An 18,070-nucleotide genomic window follows, 5' to 3' on the forward strand; every position below is an offset into this window, starting at 1 on the left:
TCAAAACAAGGAAACAACTCAAGTGCCCATCAATATACAACTGGCTTAAGAAGATGTGGAATATATACATCCAAAGGAATATTAGCTATAAAAAAATGAAATAATGCAATTTGCTGCAACATGGATGGACCTAGTGAATATCATACTAAGCGAAGTAAGTAAGAGAGAGAAATACAAATATTATATGTGGAAGGTAAAAAATAAAACAAATGAATCTACATACAAAACAGAAACAAACTCATAGAGAAAACAAACTTGGGGTTACCACAGAGGGAGGAAAGGAGGGATAGATAAATTAGGAGTACTGGATTAATGGATACAGACTACTATAGGTAAAATAAATAAGTACCAAGGTGCTACTGTATAGTGCAGGGAACAATATTCAATATCTTATAATATCTGAAATTAACACAATATTTTAAGTCAACTAAACTTTAATGTAAAAAAAAGAGACTGAAGGGAGAGGTTCAAAAAGGAAAACCATGAACACAATTCTTCTTATGAACACAACAAATTTACAGCTATATTTGGAATGATTTTCCTTTGAAAAAGACCTGAAAACTAGATGGACAGCACCTTCCCAAACAAAAGATAAAGGAGACACTTTGAAACAGGTAGGAGAGGCAGAGACATGGTCTTGCCTGGGATTCCACTCTAGGAGCAGTGTACCCACAGTTGTGAGGGATACCAAAATATGGAATTTTCCCTTGAGGAGTGAAGAGATTGAACCCCAGAACAGGCACCCCAACCCCTGGATCCAGCAACAGAAAGACAAGATCCCAAAATGTCTGGTTTTAAAAATCAATGGGGATTAAGAGTTCCAGGAGAATTGAAGAACTATAGGGAATGAAGAACCTGCATTTAAATGGTTCATAGACAATCCCATTCACACTGAGATCCAGAGGAAAAGCAACAGTTTGAAAAGCACCTAAAGTAAGGGAGACCTACTTACTGATCTTACAGCAGCTACTGGGGAGGCAGAAACTTCCTAGACTTTCTCTAGGGACAGAAGCATATCCTAAACTGCTGGTGACTAAGCTGGTAGATGACATTTTTTGTGTCCACTCTCTAGCCTGGTTACACAATTGTACATGCTCTGCACACCCTACACAACAACCTGGCTGGGTGAGCACCCTGAGCACTTGCCTACCTCACACAACAGCTGTACTATACATGGACTGGGTGAGAACACCGCCCCCCACCCTCCTGAGTGAAGCAGCTGCAATGCAATGAGATCAGGCAGTTATCCTGTGCTTTCCACCTGCACAGCAATCTTACCACAGCTGGGCCAGGGGAGCACCCTGAGCCCAGCCCTGATATAACAACTGTTCTTCAACCAGGTCAGCATGCACCCCATCTTCAACCTTCCACGCAACAGCTGTGCTACAACTGAGGGCATAAGCACACACACTTTGCCTCACTCTCCCCATTAGCAGCTGTGGCCCCACAAAAACCCACATAAGGGACATCTCTTTAGTGCTTGGCTCTGAGTCCAGGGAAGAATGTGTTTCCAGGCTCCATAGATCATCTATTACACATGAACTCTCATTCAAGACCAGGAGAGGTCGCTATTTTGCCTAATATATGTAGATAAGCATAGCATCTTGCCTGGAAAATCCCACAGATGGGGAAGCCTGGTAGGCTACAGTCCATAGGGTTGCAAAGAGTCAGACACGACTGAGCAATTTCACTTCATTTCACTTCACTTAAAGCACAGAGTCAGACAAAATGAGGATATAAAAGAAAATGTTCCAAGCCAAAGACCAAATCCCCAGAAAAAGATTTTAATGAAAAGTACATAAACAATCTACCTTATAAAGTGTTTAAAATAATGGTTAAAAAGATGCTCACCAAACTCAGGAGAATAATAGAGAAGAAAATATTACTATAAGAAAGAACCAAACAGAAGTTATAACTGAGCTAAAAATGCATTTCAGGGATTTAACAGCAAATTAGTGAGCTGGAAAATAAAGTAATGGAAATCACTTAGAGCAACAAAATGAAAAAAGAATTTAAAAAGTGAATTTTAAAAAAAGTAAAGATATTTTAAGGGACCTCTTGGATAAACATCAAGAATATTATTAGTCACATTAAAGGGGTCCCAGAAGGAGAAGAGAGAGAAGAAGGGCCAGAAAAATTACTTGAAGAAATAATGGTTGAAAACAACCCCCATCTAGGAGAGGAAACAGACATCTAGGTCCAGAAAACCCAGAGAGTTACAAATAAGATGAACCCAAAGAAAACCACACCAAGATACAGTATAATTAAAATGGTAAAAGTTAAGGATAAAGAGAGAATCTTATAAGCAGCAAGAGAAAAAACAACTTATTACATTCAAGGGAAACCACATAAGACTATTAGCAGATATTTCAGCAGATAATTTGCAAGTCAGAAGGGAGTGGCAAGACATATTGAAAGTGCTGAAAGGAAAAAATTTTCAACCATGAATTTTCTACCCAGTAAGGTTATCACTCAGAATTGAGGGAGTGATTAAGAGATTTCCAGATAAGCAAAAGCTTCAACTCTTTTAGGAATTCATCACTAAGCATGCCTCACAAGACATGTTAAAGGAATTTCTCTAAGCTAAAAAAGGCAGTAACTGATAAAAAGGAAACATATAAAAGTAATACTCTCACTGGAAAAAGGTAAATGTATAGTAAAAGTAGTAGATCAATCACTTATGAAGAAAATATGAAGGTTAAAAGACAAAAGCAGTAAAATTAACTATAATTACAATATTAGTTAAGGGATACATAAAATGAAAATACATAAATGGTGCCATCAAAAATATAAAACTTGTAAAGGATGGAGCAAAAATGTAAGCTTTGGAATGAGTTTAATGTTAATTTACTAACAACTTATAAGAAACCGGTATATACACAGACTGTTATATGTGAACCTCATGGTAACCACAAAGAAAAAAATTATAGGAAACACTCAAAAGAAACATTAAAGAAAGCCACTAAAGCACAAGGGAAGAGAGAAAGAGAAGAAAAAGGGACAGAAAGAAACTACAAAAAGAAATAGGAAATAATTAACAAAATAGCAGTAAATACATACCTATCAATAATTACTTTAAAGGTAAGTATGAAACACTCATAATCAAAAGACACAGAGTGGCTGAATGGATTGAAAAACAGGAACTATACATGCTATCTACAAGCGATTTACTTCAGAACTAAGGACAGACCCAGGCAGTGTGAAGGGATGGAAAAAGATATTCCATGCAAAAGAAACCAAAGAAAGGTGGTGTAGCTATACTCAAATGAGACAAAACAAACTTCAAAATAAAAACTATAATAAAAGAAAAAGAAGGGCACTACATAATGATAAAGAGGTCAGTTCAGAAAGATACAAAGCACCTTATAAGTATATGTGCACCTAAAATATGTAAATCAAATATTAATGAACCTAAAGGGAGAAACTGAAAACAACCCAATAATAGTAGGGGATTTTAACACCTCACTTACAGCAAGGGATGGATCATCCAGACAGAGAAGCAATGAGAAAATATTGGCCTTAATGACACATTAGTCCAATGGACTTAACAGACATATACAGAACACTCCATCCAAAAGCAGCAGAATAGTCTTCTCGTGCACATGCAACATTCTCCAGGATAGATCACATATTAGGCCATAAAACAAGTCTCAATAAATTTAAGAAGACTGTAATCATATCAAGTAGTCTATTCTGACCATGTTGCTGCCGCTGGTGCTGTTAAGTCACTTCAGTCATGTCTGACTGTGCGACCGAATAGATGGCAGCCCACTGGGCTCCTCTGTCCCTGGGATTTTCAAGGCAAGAATACTGGAGTGGGTTGCCATTTCCTTCTCCAATGCATGCATGCACGCTAAGTCGCTTCAATCGTGTCTGACTCTGTGTGACCACATGGACAGCAGCCCGCCAGGCTCTACTGTCCATGGAATTCTCTAGGCAAGAACAGTGGAATGGGTTGCCATTTCCTTCTCCATTCTGACCATAAGACCATAAAAAACTCAAGATCAATTACAAGAAGAAAACCAGAAAAACCACACAGATGTGGATATAAAACAACATGCTACTGAAAACCAACTGGCCTTAGAAGAAATCAAAAGAGAACTCAAAATATACCCCAAAAAATAAAAATAAAACATAAATATTATGTACCAAAATCTATGGGATAGAGCAAAAGTTGTTCCATAAACAAACTAAATTTACATGTAAAGAAACCAGAGAAGAAAGAACAAATGAAACCCAAAATTAGTGGAAGGAAGAAAATAATAAAGATCAGAGCAGAAATAAATGAAGTAAACACTAAAAAGATTATAGAAAAGATCAACACAGCCAAGAGCTGGTTCTTTGAGAAGACAAACAAACTTGAGGAGCCTTTAGTTTAGACTAACCAAGAAAAAAGAGAGGACTCAAATAGATAAAATCAGAAATGAAAGAGTAAATGTTATAATTGATACTACATAAATACAAAGGATCATAAGAGAATAATATGAACAATTATAAGTCAACAAATTGGGCAACCCAGAAGTAATGGGCCAATTCCTAGAAGCATACAACCTACCAAGATTGAATCATGAATAAATAGAAAACTGAATAGATCAATTACTAGTAAAGGAGATTAGATCAGTAATAAAACACCTCCCAACAAACAAAAGTTCAGGATGGAATGGCTTCCCTGGTAAATGCTTCCAAAAATTAAAGATTTACTACCCATCCTTCTAAAACTCTTCCAAAAAATTAAAGAAGAGGGAACATTTTCTAACACATTTTATGAGGCCAGCATTACCCTGATACTGAAAGCAAACAAGAATACCACAAGCAAAGAAAATTACAAGCCAATATTGTTGATCAACACAGATGCAAAAATTCTCAATGAAACAGTAGCAAACCCAAGTTAACAATTCATTAAAAGAATCATACACCATGGTTCAGTGGGATTTATTCCAGGGATGCAAAGATGGTTCAACATCTGCAAATCAATCAATATGATATACCATATAACAAAATGAAGGAATAAAAATTACATCATCTCAGTAGACACAAAAAAAGCATTTGATCAAATTCAACATCCACTTATGATGAAAGCTCAAAAAAGTGGGTAGCAAGGGAATGTGCCTCAACATAATAAAAGCTGTATATGACAAAACCATGATCTTAGTTTTCTGAATACTGAATTTTAAGCCAACTTTTTCACTCTCCTCTTTCACTTTCATCAAGAGGCTCTTTAGTTCTTCTTCACTTTCTGCCATAAGGGTGGTGTCATCTGCATCTCTGAGGTTATTGATATTTCTCCCAGCAATTTTGATTCCAGCTTGTGCTTCATCCAGCCCAGCATTTCTCATGATGTACTTTCCATATAAGTTAAATAAGCAGGGTGACAATATCCAGCCTTGACATACTCCTTTCCTTATTTGGAGCCAGTGTGTTGTTCCATGTCCAGTTCTAACTGTTGCTTCTTGACCTGCATACAGAATTTCTCAGGAGGCAGGTCGGGTGGTCTGCTATTCCCATCTCTTGAAGAATCTTCCACAGTTTATTGTGATCCACACAGTCAAAGGCTTTGGCATAATCAATAAAGCCAAAATAGATGTTTTTCTGGAACTTTTTTGCTTTTCCGATGATCCAGCGGATGTTGATTTGATCTCTGGTTCCTCTGCCTTTTCTAAAACCAGCTTGAACATCTGGAAGTTCACGGTTCACGTATTGTTGAAGCCTGGCTTGGAGAATTTTGAGCATTACTTTGCTAGCGTGTGAGATGAGTGCAATTGTGTGGTAGTTTCAGCATTCTTTGGCATTGCTTTTCTTAGGGACTGGAATGAAACTGACCTTTTCCAGTCCTGTGGCCACTGCTGAGTTTTTCAAATTTGCTGACATATTGAGTGCAGCACTTTCACAGCATCATCTTTTAGGATTTGAAATAGCTCAACTGGAATTCTATCACCTCCACTAGCTTTGTTCGTAGTGATGCTTCCTAAGGCCCACTTGACTTTACATTCTAGGATGTCTGGCTCTAGGTGAGTGATCACACCATTGTGATTATCTAGGTCGTGAAGATCTTTTTTGTACAGTTCTTCTGTGTATTCTTGCCACCTCTTCTTACTATCCTCTGCTTCTGTTAGGTCCATACCACTTCTGTCCTTTATTGAGCCCATTAAAATCACTGAAAATGGTGATTTGCAGCCATGAAATTAAAAGACACTTACTCTTTGGAAGGAAAGTTATGACCAACCTAGATAGCATATTAAAAACCAGAGACATTACCTTGTCAACAAAGGTCCGTCTAGTCAAGGCTATGGTTTTTCCAGTAGTCATGTATGGATGTGAGAGTTGGACCTTAAAGAAAGCTGAGCACCAAAGAATTGATGCTTTTGAACTGTGGTGTTGGAGTCCCCTGGACTACAAGGAGATCTAACCAGTCCATCCTAAAGGAGATCAGTACTGGGTGTTCACTGGAAGGACTGATGCTAAAGCTGAAACTCCAATACTTTGGCCACCTGATGAGAAGAGCTGACTCATTTGAAAAGACCCTGATGCTGGGAAAGATTGAAGGTAGGAGGAGAAGGGGATGACAGAGGATGAGATGGTTGGATGGTATCACCGACTCAATGGACATGAGTTTGAGTAAGCTCCTGGAGTTGGTGATGGACAGGGAGGCCTGGTGTGCTGCAGTCCATGGGGTCGCAAAGAGTCAGACACGACTGAGCATCTGAACTGAACTGATGACAAAACCACAGCTAACATCATACTCAATAGCAAAAAGCTAAAAGCTTTTCCTTTAAGATCAGAAACAAGACAAGGATGTCCACTCTCACCTCTTTGATACAACATAGTTTTGGATGTCTTATTCAGAGCAACTAAGCAAGAAAAAGAAATAAAATTCATCCAAATCAGAAAGAAAAAAGTAAAACCCATGATTTGCAGATGACATGACACTGTACATATAGAAAACCCTAAAGATTGCATCAAAAAACTGTTGGAACTAATAAATGAAATCAGTAAAGTTACAGGATAAAAAATTAATATATAGAAATCTGTGGTATTTCTATACACTAATAATAAACTATCAGAAAGAGAAATTAAGAAAAAAATCCTATATACAATTGCATTAAAAAGAGTAAGATACCTAAAAATAAATTTAACCAAGAAGTGAAAGAACTGTACCCTGAAAAGTATAAGATCCTGATGAAAGAAACTGAAGATAAGCAAATCCATGCTCATAGATTGGAAGAATTAATATTGTTAAAATATCCATAGCACCCAAGCAATCTTAAGATTCAATGCAGTCCCTATCAAAATTCTAATGGCATATTTCACACAACTGGAAAAAATTTTAAAATTTGTTTGGAACCACAAAACAATCCTGAATAGCCAAAACAATCTTGAGAAAGAAGAACAAAGCTGGAGGTATATCACTTCCTGATTTCAAAGTATACAATAAAGTGATAATAATTAAATAGTATGGTCCTGGAACAAAAAGACACACAGATCAATGCAACAGATTTGACAGCCCAGTAATAATTCACTCATATAGATAATTTGGGCTTCCCTCACAGTTCAGTCGGTAAAGAATCTGAGAGAGTCATTTCCTAGGCAGGTTGTGAAGAAATGTAGGGGTCCCCAACGAGAGAGGGGTCTGGAATTCTCAAGGAGGAAGAAAGGACAAACTTTTCTTTCTTCTACATTCCTTAGGATTATGTATCCTGCCTGAGGACACTCTCTGGATTAAACCTGGCTAATCCTGTTATTTTAAAATGTAAATTATGGGAGTAGGCCTGGTCTTTACAAGGATTATATAACAGTAATGTATCCTGCCTGAGGACAGTCTCTGGATTAAACCTTCTGGCTAATTCTGTTATCTTAAAATGTAAATTATGGGAGGAGGTCTGGTGAGGCCTTTACCACCTTCAGACATTCTTTGGATTCATTGGAGAGTATATAACTCCATTGCTAACACTAAGCAAGCAGGTACTCTTTCTCCCCCCTTCTGATGTCTATGTCAGAAGCTTTCTCTATCTCCTTTATACTTTAATAAAACTTTATTACACAAAAGCTCTGAGCGATCAAGTCTCGTCTCTGGCCCCAGACTGAATTCTCCTCCTCCGGAGGCCAAGAATCCCAGCGTCTTTGTGTGGTTCAACAACTTTTCAAATCTACCTGCAATGCAGGAGACCCGGGTTCGATTCCTGGGTTGCGAAGATCCCTTGGAGAAGGAAATGGCAATCCACTCCAGCATTCTTGCCTGGAAAATCCCATGGACAGAGGAGCTTGGCAGGTTACAGTCCATGGGGTCGCAAGAGTCAGACACGACTTAGTGACTAAACCACCAAACCACCATAGACAATTAATTTACAACAAAGGAGCAAAGAATGGAGAAAGGGCAGTCTTTTAAATAAGTGGCGTTGAGAATACTGGACAGCCACATGCAACAGAGTGAAACTATGATACCACCCTATGGCAGAAAGTGAAGAGGAGCTAAAGAGCCTCTTGATGAAAGTGAAAGAGGAAAGTGAAAAGGTTGGCTTAAAGCTCAACATCCAGAAAACTAAGATCACGGCATCTGGTCCCATCACTTCATGGGAAGTAGATGGGGAAACAGTGGAAACACTGTCAGACTTTATTTTTTTGGACTCCAAAATGACTGCAAATGGTGATTGCAACCATGAAATTAAAAGACGCTTACTCCTTGGAAGGAAAGTTATGACCAATGTAAATAGCATATTGAAAAGCAGAGACATTACTTTGCCAACAAAGGTCCGTCTAGTCAAGGCTATGGTTTTTCCAGTAGTCATGTATGGATGTGAGAGTTGGACTGTGAAGAAAGCTGAGTGCTGAAGAATTGATGCTTTTGAACTGTGGCATTGGAGAAGACTCTTGAGAGTCCCTTGGACTGCAAGGAGATCCAACCAGTCCATCCTAAAGGAGACCAGTCCTGGGTGTTCATTGGAAGGACTGATGCTGAAGCTGAAACTCCAATAGTTTGGCCACCTCATGCGAAGAGCTGACTCGTTGGAAAAGACTCTGATGCTGGGAGGGATTGGGGGCAGAAGGAGAAGGGGACGACAGAGGATGAGATGGTTGGATGGCATCACCGACTCAATGGACATGAGTTTGAGTAAACTCCGGGAGTTGGTGAGGGAGGCCTGGCATGTTGTGATTCATGGGGTCTCAAAGAGTCGGACACGACTGAGTGGACTGAACTGAACTGAGACACTATCTTACACCATACACAAAAATGAACTCAAAATGGATTAAAGACTTGAATGTAAGACCTGAAACCATAAAAGTCCTAGAAGAAAGCATAGGCATTAAACTCACTGGTCTTAGTGATGTTTTTGTGGATCAGTCTTCAAAGACAAGGAAAACAAAAGACAAACAAATGGGACTACATCAACCTAAAAAGCTTCTTCACAGTAAAGGAAATCATCATCAAAACACAAAAGCAACCTACTGAATTGGGGAAGATATTTATAAATCATATACCTGATAAAGGGTTAATATCCAAACTATATAAACAACTCATACACCTCAAAAAACACACAACAACAATTGATTTAAAAATGGGCAGAGGAAACGAAACAAAACAGAAAAATGGGCAGAGGACCTGAGTAGACATTTTTCTAAAGGATACATACAGATGCCCAAGAGGCACAGAAAATGATGCTCAACATCATCATTAGAGAAGTGAAAGTCAAAATCACAATGAGATACTACCTCATATCTATTAAAATGGCTATTATCAAAAAGACAACAAGTGTTGGAGGGCACATGGAGAAAAGACAATCTTTGGGCACTGTTGGCTGGAATGTGCAGTTATTATGGAAAACAGTGTGGAGATTATTTTAAAACTTTAGAATAGGTCTACCATGTTATCCAACTATTCCACTTTGGGAATTTATCCCAAGAATATGAAACAATAATTAAAAATGATATTAATATATGTGCCCCATGTTCATTGCAGCATTTATTATTTTTTATGGCTGAGTAGCATTCCACATGTAGACACAATGTAATGCTATTCAGCCATAAAAAATAATACATCTTGCCATTTGTGATAATATGCATTGAGAATATTATGTTAAATGAGTCTTAAGGAAAAAATATGCTATGATTTCACTCATATGTAGAATCTAAAAAATAAAAACAAAACAAATTCATAGATATAGAGATTATACTGGTGGTTATTCACTCATATGTAGAATCTAAAAAATAAAAACAAAACAAATTCATAGATATAGGGATTATACTGGTGGTTACCAGAGGGGAAGAGCACTGGGAATTGGGCAAAAGGAGTCAATTGTATGGTGATAAATGGTAACTATGCTTTTTGGGGTAAACACTTTGTAGTATATGCCAATGTTGAATTATAATGTTGTATACCTGAAACTTTTAATAAAAAAGGGAACATTAAAAAAGAGAGATTGGCAAAGTAGATGAAAGAAACAAGTTGTTTATATGCTATCTACAAAAAATTTACTTCAAATAGGAAGGCTGAAAGTAAAAGGATGGAAATAGGTATATTATGTAAACATTAATCAAAGGATAGAAAGAGCTGCAATATTAATATTAGTCATTATAGATTTCAGAGAAAAGAAAATTACTCATGATATAGAGGGACATTATACAATGATAAAAGGTGAAATCCACAAAGAAGACATAGCAATAATAAATGTGTATGAATCCAATAACAGAGTCACAAAATACATGAAGCAAAAACCAGTAAGCATGAGAAGAGCTAGGCAACTTCACACTTTAAGTCAAATATTTCAACATGTCTACTCAACAAATAATAGAACAATTAGCCAGAAAATAAGGAAACATATACAAGAACTTGGTGACACCATTAACCAGAGAGATCTAATCAACATTTATAGAATACTCTTCCCAACAACAGCAGAATACGCATTCTTTTCAAGTGCCCATGGAACATTTGGTAAGTTAGATCATATCCAGGGCCATAAAAAAATCTCAAACATTTTAAATAACTGAAATTATACAAGTTGTGTTCTCTGACCACAGTGGAACAAAACTAGAATTTAATAACAGAAAGATAATAGGAAAATCTGTAAACACTTAGAAACTAAACAATACATTTCAAAGTAATCTATGGATTAAAGAGGAAGTCTCAAGGGAAATTAAAAAAATACACTGAGTTAAATGAAAATGAAAATACAACATAGCAAAATTTGTGGGCTACAGCTAAAGTAGTACAGTAAGGGAAATTTACAGCACTAAAAGCATATATTAGAAAAGAAGAAAAATCTCAAATTAATTTATGTTCCCATCTCAAGAAGCTAGAAAAGAAGCGCAAACTAAATGCAAAGCAAGTAGAAGGAAATAAATAATAAAGATAAGAGCATAAATTAATGAGACTGAAAACACAAAGTAGAGAAAAATCATTGGAGGAGATGGTGCTTTGATAAGGTGAATAAAATTTACTAACTCTAGGCAAGAATGACAGAGAAAAAAGGGAAGATTTAAATTATAAACATCAGAAACAAAACAGTAGATACCACTACAGACACTGCACGCATCAAAATAATAATAAAGGAATAATAATGCAAAGAAGTCTATACACCTAAATTTGACAACTTAGAAGAAACAGGTCACTTCACTGAAAAATATAAATTACCATAAATCATCCAATATAAAATAGATAATGTGAACAGCTCTATAATTATTAAGGAAATGGAATTTGTAGTTTTAAAACTCTTGGAAAGATCTCTAGCTAAACTGCAGAGTTCTACCAAACATTTAGAAAAGACTGACACAGATTCTACACAATCTTTTCCAAAAATATTAAATTTTATGAATCTAGTATTATTCTGATATCAAAACCAAAGACTGTACAGGTAAAAACTACCAAACAATATCCCTCATGAATATAGGGAAAAAAAAACTTAACAATATGCTGGCAAACAGAATTTAGTAATATATAAAAAGAATTTACACTATGACCATGTGGGGTTTATTCCAACAATGCAAGGCTGGTTTAATATTTGAAATCAGTCAATATAACCCCTCATATTAACAGTTTAAAGAAGAAAAATCACATGCTCATATCAATTGGTAAATGAAAAGCATGTGACAAAATTCTGTACTCATTCATGAAACTCAGAAAAAAAGGAATAAGGGAGAACTTTCTTAACTTGATCAAGAGCCTCTACAAAAATCCTATGGCTAACATTATACTTAATGATGAATATCCACTTTCATCACTCTTACTAACATGGTGCTGAAAGTTCTAGTCTGTGCAATAAGGCAAGAAAGGGAAAGAGAAGGCATATTGATCGGAAAGTAAGAAATAAAACCATCCCTATCTGAAGATTAGATGGTTGTTTACACAGAAAATCCTGAAGAATCTTCAAATAAATTGTATTTCTTCATACTAGAAATTAATACATGGACACCATTTACAATCACTCAAAAAAAAAAAAAAAAAAAACAAAAAACCAACACACAACCCCCACAACACTTAGATGTAAATCTAACAACACATATATGGGATTTGTATGTTGAAAATTATATAATGCTGATGAAAGAAATAAAGAATCTAAATAAATGAAGAGACATATCCTGTTCATGGGTTGGAAGATTCAATATAATAAAGGCATCAACTCTTTTTAAAAACTGACATATAATTTAAGATGTCAATTCTTGATATATAGTGTACCAGGTTGGATGTAGCTCCCCCTCCAAATTCATATCCTTCCTGGTACCTCCATCATATGATCATATTTGGAAATAGGGTCACTACAGATGTAATTAAGTTGAGATCATACTGAAGTAGAGTGAACCCTTAATCCAGTAATGGATGTGCACTTATGAGAAAAAGAGAAAGACAGACAGATGGGGAGAATGCCATGTGGTGACAGAGACTGGAGTGATAAATCTATAAGCTAAGGAATGCCAAGGTTTGACAGCAACCACCAAAAGACAGGAAGAAGCAAAGAAGGATCCTCCCCATAGAGCCTATGGAGAGAGTACACCCTGCTAACACCTTGATTTTCAGATTTCTAGCCTCCAGAACTGTGAGAGAATAAATTTCTCCTATTATAAGTTACCCAGTTTGTGGCAATTTGTTACAGCAGTCCTAGGAATCAAATACAGTTTAATGCAATTCCTATCAAAATCCCAGGAGGAATTTTTGTTGATTTAGAGACGATTACTCTAAAATGAATATAGAAAGTCAATGGAACCAGACAGCTTATAACAATTATGCAATAGAACAATAAAGTTGGTGCAATCACTCTACTTGCTTTTAAGACATTATAGTAATCAGGACTGTATGGTACTGGCAGAAGGATTAACACATAGAGAAAATGAAGAACCCAGTAACAGACTCACATAAGTATATCCAACCGATTTTTGTCAAAAGTACAAAAGCAATTTAATGGAGGAAAGACAGCCTTGTCAACAAACGGTGCTAAGACAACTGGATATCGTAAGCGAAAATGAACCTCAACCTAAATCTCACAACTCACACAAAAATTAACTTGAAATGTATTATGAACTTAAATGTAAAACATAAAGCTTAAAAAAAGAGGAGAAAATCTTTAGGATATAGGGCTAGGCACAAAGTATACTAAATACCAACTTGAACTGAAATTCCTAGCAAGAGCAAATAAATAAATAAGATGTGTTCTGATGGAAAGAGTTCTGAAATTGAGGTCAGACAGTTCTAATTCTTTCATTCACTAGTCGTACAAACTTAGGCAAATTGGTAACTTGACATTTTTGAATCTTAAAAATTCTCTCATTTGTAAATCAAGGATAATACGTATTGCCTGCTTCATAGAATTACTGAGGGTGGGGTGGTCAAATGAAATAATGGATGTAAGAATGCACTGTAAAATGTAAAACATGATACTGTGGGCCTGAGGTTTTATGTTTGTGCAACAGCCATTTTGCCACTGTATGGACATACTTGATAAAGGTTATCTGCTTAATAAATAATGAATGAGTGACTGGTCGTCAGAAAAGTCAAACAAGGGCAAATTTTTTTCCTAAGCATTTAAAACAAAAGGGGTGCACACCACATTCAATCAAACAGTAAAAACCAACATATACTATATAAGGAGATAGAGGGTTATTAAATATATGCATAAAAAGCTAACTATTCCATCACGTTTTAGAGAATTAACAATTATGGTGGGAGACTGGTCAAAAAAGTACAAAAATATTAACCTAACAGGCAATTCAAGAGTCAGAGAGATGGAACAGTAATACATTAGACAGAATAAAAGTGGCAAAAACAAAATGCTCAGAGCAGTTCTGACCTTATATAGAGACTATGGAAATTGATCAATTTGAATTTATAGTAAATTTAATTTTAGTTTGTATTCGTTACTATGGCAAACACATCTGAAGGTCCAGATGAGGCTCATGGCTTAGAAATTAAATTATTTCTTCTTCCAAAAGGAAGTTAAGATGAGGAAAAAAAAAAGATGTATGTATCTCCAAAATGTTCAATGCTGAAGTTTTTTTTTAAACTTAAATTCACACTGGCCATAATTACATAGTTCCAAAATTCTGGGTTTCTGCAAGACGATGCTAGTTTGTACCAGGTTGTCACCCTGCTATATTATTCCACCATCTGTTGTGGTTTGCAGACATTTGTATATGAAGAAGCAGTTGGGCAAGTCAGGATCCTTGGATATTAACATGGACTCAAATAATGACTTTTTGTGTGACTTTAAGCAGGCCATTTAACCTTCTTAATATTTTATAGCTCCCTTACAATACCAATACTACCTTACATGTATATGAGCTGCTAAAGTTCACAACACATATTATTATTTCAGTTGATCCTTAGAACCTCAGTGTAGGAGTAAGAGAAAGTATTATTTCCATTTTACATGAGAAAACTAAAGTCAAACAGCAGAGGAAGAATAACCTTGTGCAAAAACAAACAAATAAGAAACCATTTAGACCCTTACCTCATACACCATAAACAAAAATTAACTCAAAATGAATCACAGACCAACATGTATGAAATAAGGGTATAAAAGCTACAAGAAAAAAATAGAAGAAAATCTTTGTAATTTTGGAATAGGCAAAGACTTCTTATCATGACTAAAAACATGACCCATAAAAGAAAAGATGACAAATTGGGCTTCATCAAAATTCAGAACATTTGCTTTTTAAATAATGCCACTAAAAAATGAAAAGACAAGCCAGAGACTGGGAGATAATATTTGATAAAGGATTTGTATCTAGAATACATAAAGAACTCTTAAAACTCACTGAGAATCCAATTTTAAAAATGGGAAAATAATTGAATAGGTATCTTTCCAAAGAACAAATGGTCAATAAGCACATGAAAAAAAGATCAACAGTGTTAGCTACCAAGGAAGTTCAAATAAAAACCACAATGCGCTACCATTACATACCCAGTAGGATGGCTATAATAAAAGAATATGGACAATAAGAAGCACTGATAAGGATGTAAAGAAATTAGAACTCTCATACACTGCTGATAGGAACATAAAATTGATCAACAACTTTGGGAAACAGATTGCAATTCCTCAAAAAGTTAAATACAGAGCATTACCATATAACCCATTAATTCACATACTCTAGAGAATTGAAAACCCTTGAAAACAAAGACTTATCCACAAATGTTCATAGTAGCATTATTTATTATAGCCATAAAGTGGAAACAAAGTATTTATCAACTAGTGAACAAAATGTGGCATACTGATTCAACAGAATAGTATTCTATTTATTCAGCAATAAAAAGGCCATTCCTTTACATTACTGATACATGCTACAGCATGGGTGAACCTCAAAAACAGTAAGCTAAATTGAAAGAAGCCAGACACAAGAGGTCACAAGTATGATTTCATTTATATGAAGTATCTAAAAAGAGAAAATCTATAGAGATAAAAAGTAGATCAGTGGTTCCTTGGATCTGAAAATGGAAGCAGGGATTAACTGCAAACAGGCAATGGGAAACTTTGTGGGTAATGGAAATACTCTTAAAACTGGAGTATGGTGACAGCTGCATAACCATAAATTTACTAAAAATCACGGAATTATACACAAACAATGAGTGAATTTTATGGTATGTAAATTACATCTTAATAAAGCTAATTTGAAAATTACTGAATTAAACCTGCACTGAAGAGAAAATCAGCAGAGGAGGGACTAAAATACAGGTCGTCTTCAGTGTTCCTTCCACTCTATTACCTATCTCAGAAGTGGCAGAGTAACAACAAACTTTTCCAAAGAGTTAGTATGATCACAAGGAAATAACAATTCTACCAGATTTGAAAATGCAAAATAATTAAAAATGCCAGATGGTACACTTTGACTTATTCCATAGTACACTTGTATTAGAAATTTTCTACTTTTAACTATTAATATTTACTTTTCACAAACCCAGGGAAATTTTATAGTTATGTAACCACATTTTAAAGTGAATTTATTCACCATAAAACTCATATCAAAAAGCATTATTCTATGTAATTTCTAACACACAAGAAAACTCAATTCTTTAAAATTAGCTTAAAGTTTAATATTGTTTGACTTACGGTTTGGCTAATAAAGATCAGAGCATCTTCAAAATTGCCCCAAATTTCTTCCATGGGACAGAGTTCTGTATTCGGCACCCCATCTGGCACTAAGAGGTTAACCAAGCTGTGCATACATTGGCTGAAAATCAAAAAGAGAAAACTCATCCCATAAGGAAAGAAATCATTGACTTCATGGCTGAGACAAGTAAAATCTGGACCTCATCCCAGACCAAGAGCTTCAAAACACGTCTGTTCTTCCTTCAATTTTATCTGGCCTCCAAGCTCAATGACAGATTTTTGAAGATATAAAAGGGGCTGACCAATCCTTCATTTTATTATGCCTATGGCTGTCTTTCAGTTTTTTTTTTAGTTTCCTGAACTAAGGAGTTGTGTCTGTTTACTATATTTTATGAGCTGGTTTAATCTACATGCACTTTAAAGCATCTCATTACATTCTCAAATGGGGAAAGGGAATTGGATTTAAACTGGGAATAATTCCAGGAGAACTGTCTCTCATGTCTCAGAAAAGGAAGACTGTTATGAAGTTTTCCAGAGAAAAATCACACAATATCTATTTTCCCCGCATATTGGGAATAGAGAACATAAAATCTCCAATAAATATTATTTTATATTATGTACAGCACTTATTGGTCCTTAAAAGAAAGGTGCTTAGAAAAAAATATGAGGCAAATGTGCCAAAATGTTAGTGTCCGTTAAATTTGAGCAGTGGATACATTGGTGCTTGTTATATTAATCTTTGTACTTTTCTGTACAATCGGCATATTTAGTACTAAAAGAAAGGTACCAACACTTAATCAATAATTTTATTATATATAAAGACTCACAAAAGTAACTTTCTCCTTCTTTTTCTCCTTTGGGACAACCAGATTCCTTCACCTTTGCCTCAGTCTGTAACACAACTCTAAATGTGGAGCTGTTCTGCGGGCTGAGGACTTTTTAGTCCAGGAGTTACAAGAGTACCCCAATCATCTTTTGCACCAGTTGAGTATGATTGATAACAAATGGGACACTAATTATAGCACTTTTGGCTATCAAAAAGCTAGGATTCCATGTTGAATTATATTTACCAACCTGTATCTCACAACATCAATTGATTCCTTCCTTTTGTAGAAAAACAAAGCCTTTTTCAAGGCCTTCAGAGCAATAGAAGGATAGCATGCAGGCATTTCCATGGCCAATGCTATAAGAAGGAAAGCAAAAAGATTGTGAACATCATAATTTCATCCACTGAGTTTTCATCCTAGGTTACAACTTGTTTTCTCTAATGAAACTAACCGGAAACAAATACAAAAACAAACATGAAATTCCAAAAATGAATTTCATAATATGATGAACCCGTGGTGGCTTTCAGAGATAGTTTCTACTTTCTGGGCAGAGTAACATGGTAGGATCACTAGGTTATATATATATATATGTATTTCCCCCCCGCCCCCCAGTAAACATCAACAGAGAACCTACTGTTTCTGTGACTCAGCACACAGTTATATAGGCGAAATAATAATCTTATGAACCAAAGTGAAGGAGGGGCACATGAAGAAAAA

At 35.6% G+C, this 18,070-nt stretch overlaps 1 protein-coding gene across 1 annotated transcript in view; it reads right to left on the reverse strand.

The window, feature by feature from the left end:
* Nucleotides 1–18,070, reverse strand: part of TEX11 (testis expressed 11) — a 210,130-nt gene that overhangs the window by 13,269 nt on the left and 178,791 nt on the right. Inside the window, exons 28-29 of the mRNA XM_086389929.1 lie at nt 17,601–17,709; nt 16,527–16,647 (exon numbers count right to left, since the gene is read on the reverse strand). Coding sequence (XP_086246055.1) covers nt 16,527–16,647; nt 17,601–17,709 — 230 coding nt within the window. The remainder of the gene's footprint in view (nt 1–16,526; nt 16,648–17,600; nt 17,710–18,070) is intronic.

Source organism: Bos grunniens, chromosome X (assembly GCF_055505025.1).
Source record: "Bos grunniens cultivar Pamir isolate PY7600 chromosome X, Bosgru_T2T1.0, whole genome shotgun sequence".
NCBI classification, from domain to species: domain Eukaryota; kingdom Metazoa; phylum Chordata; class Mammalia; order Artiodactyla; family Bovidae; genus Bos; species Bos grunniens.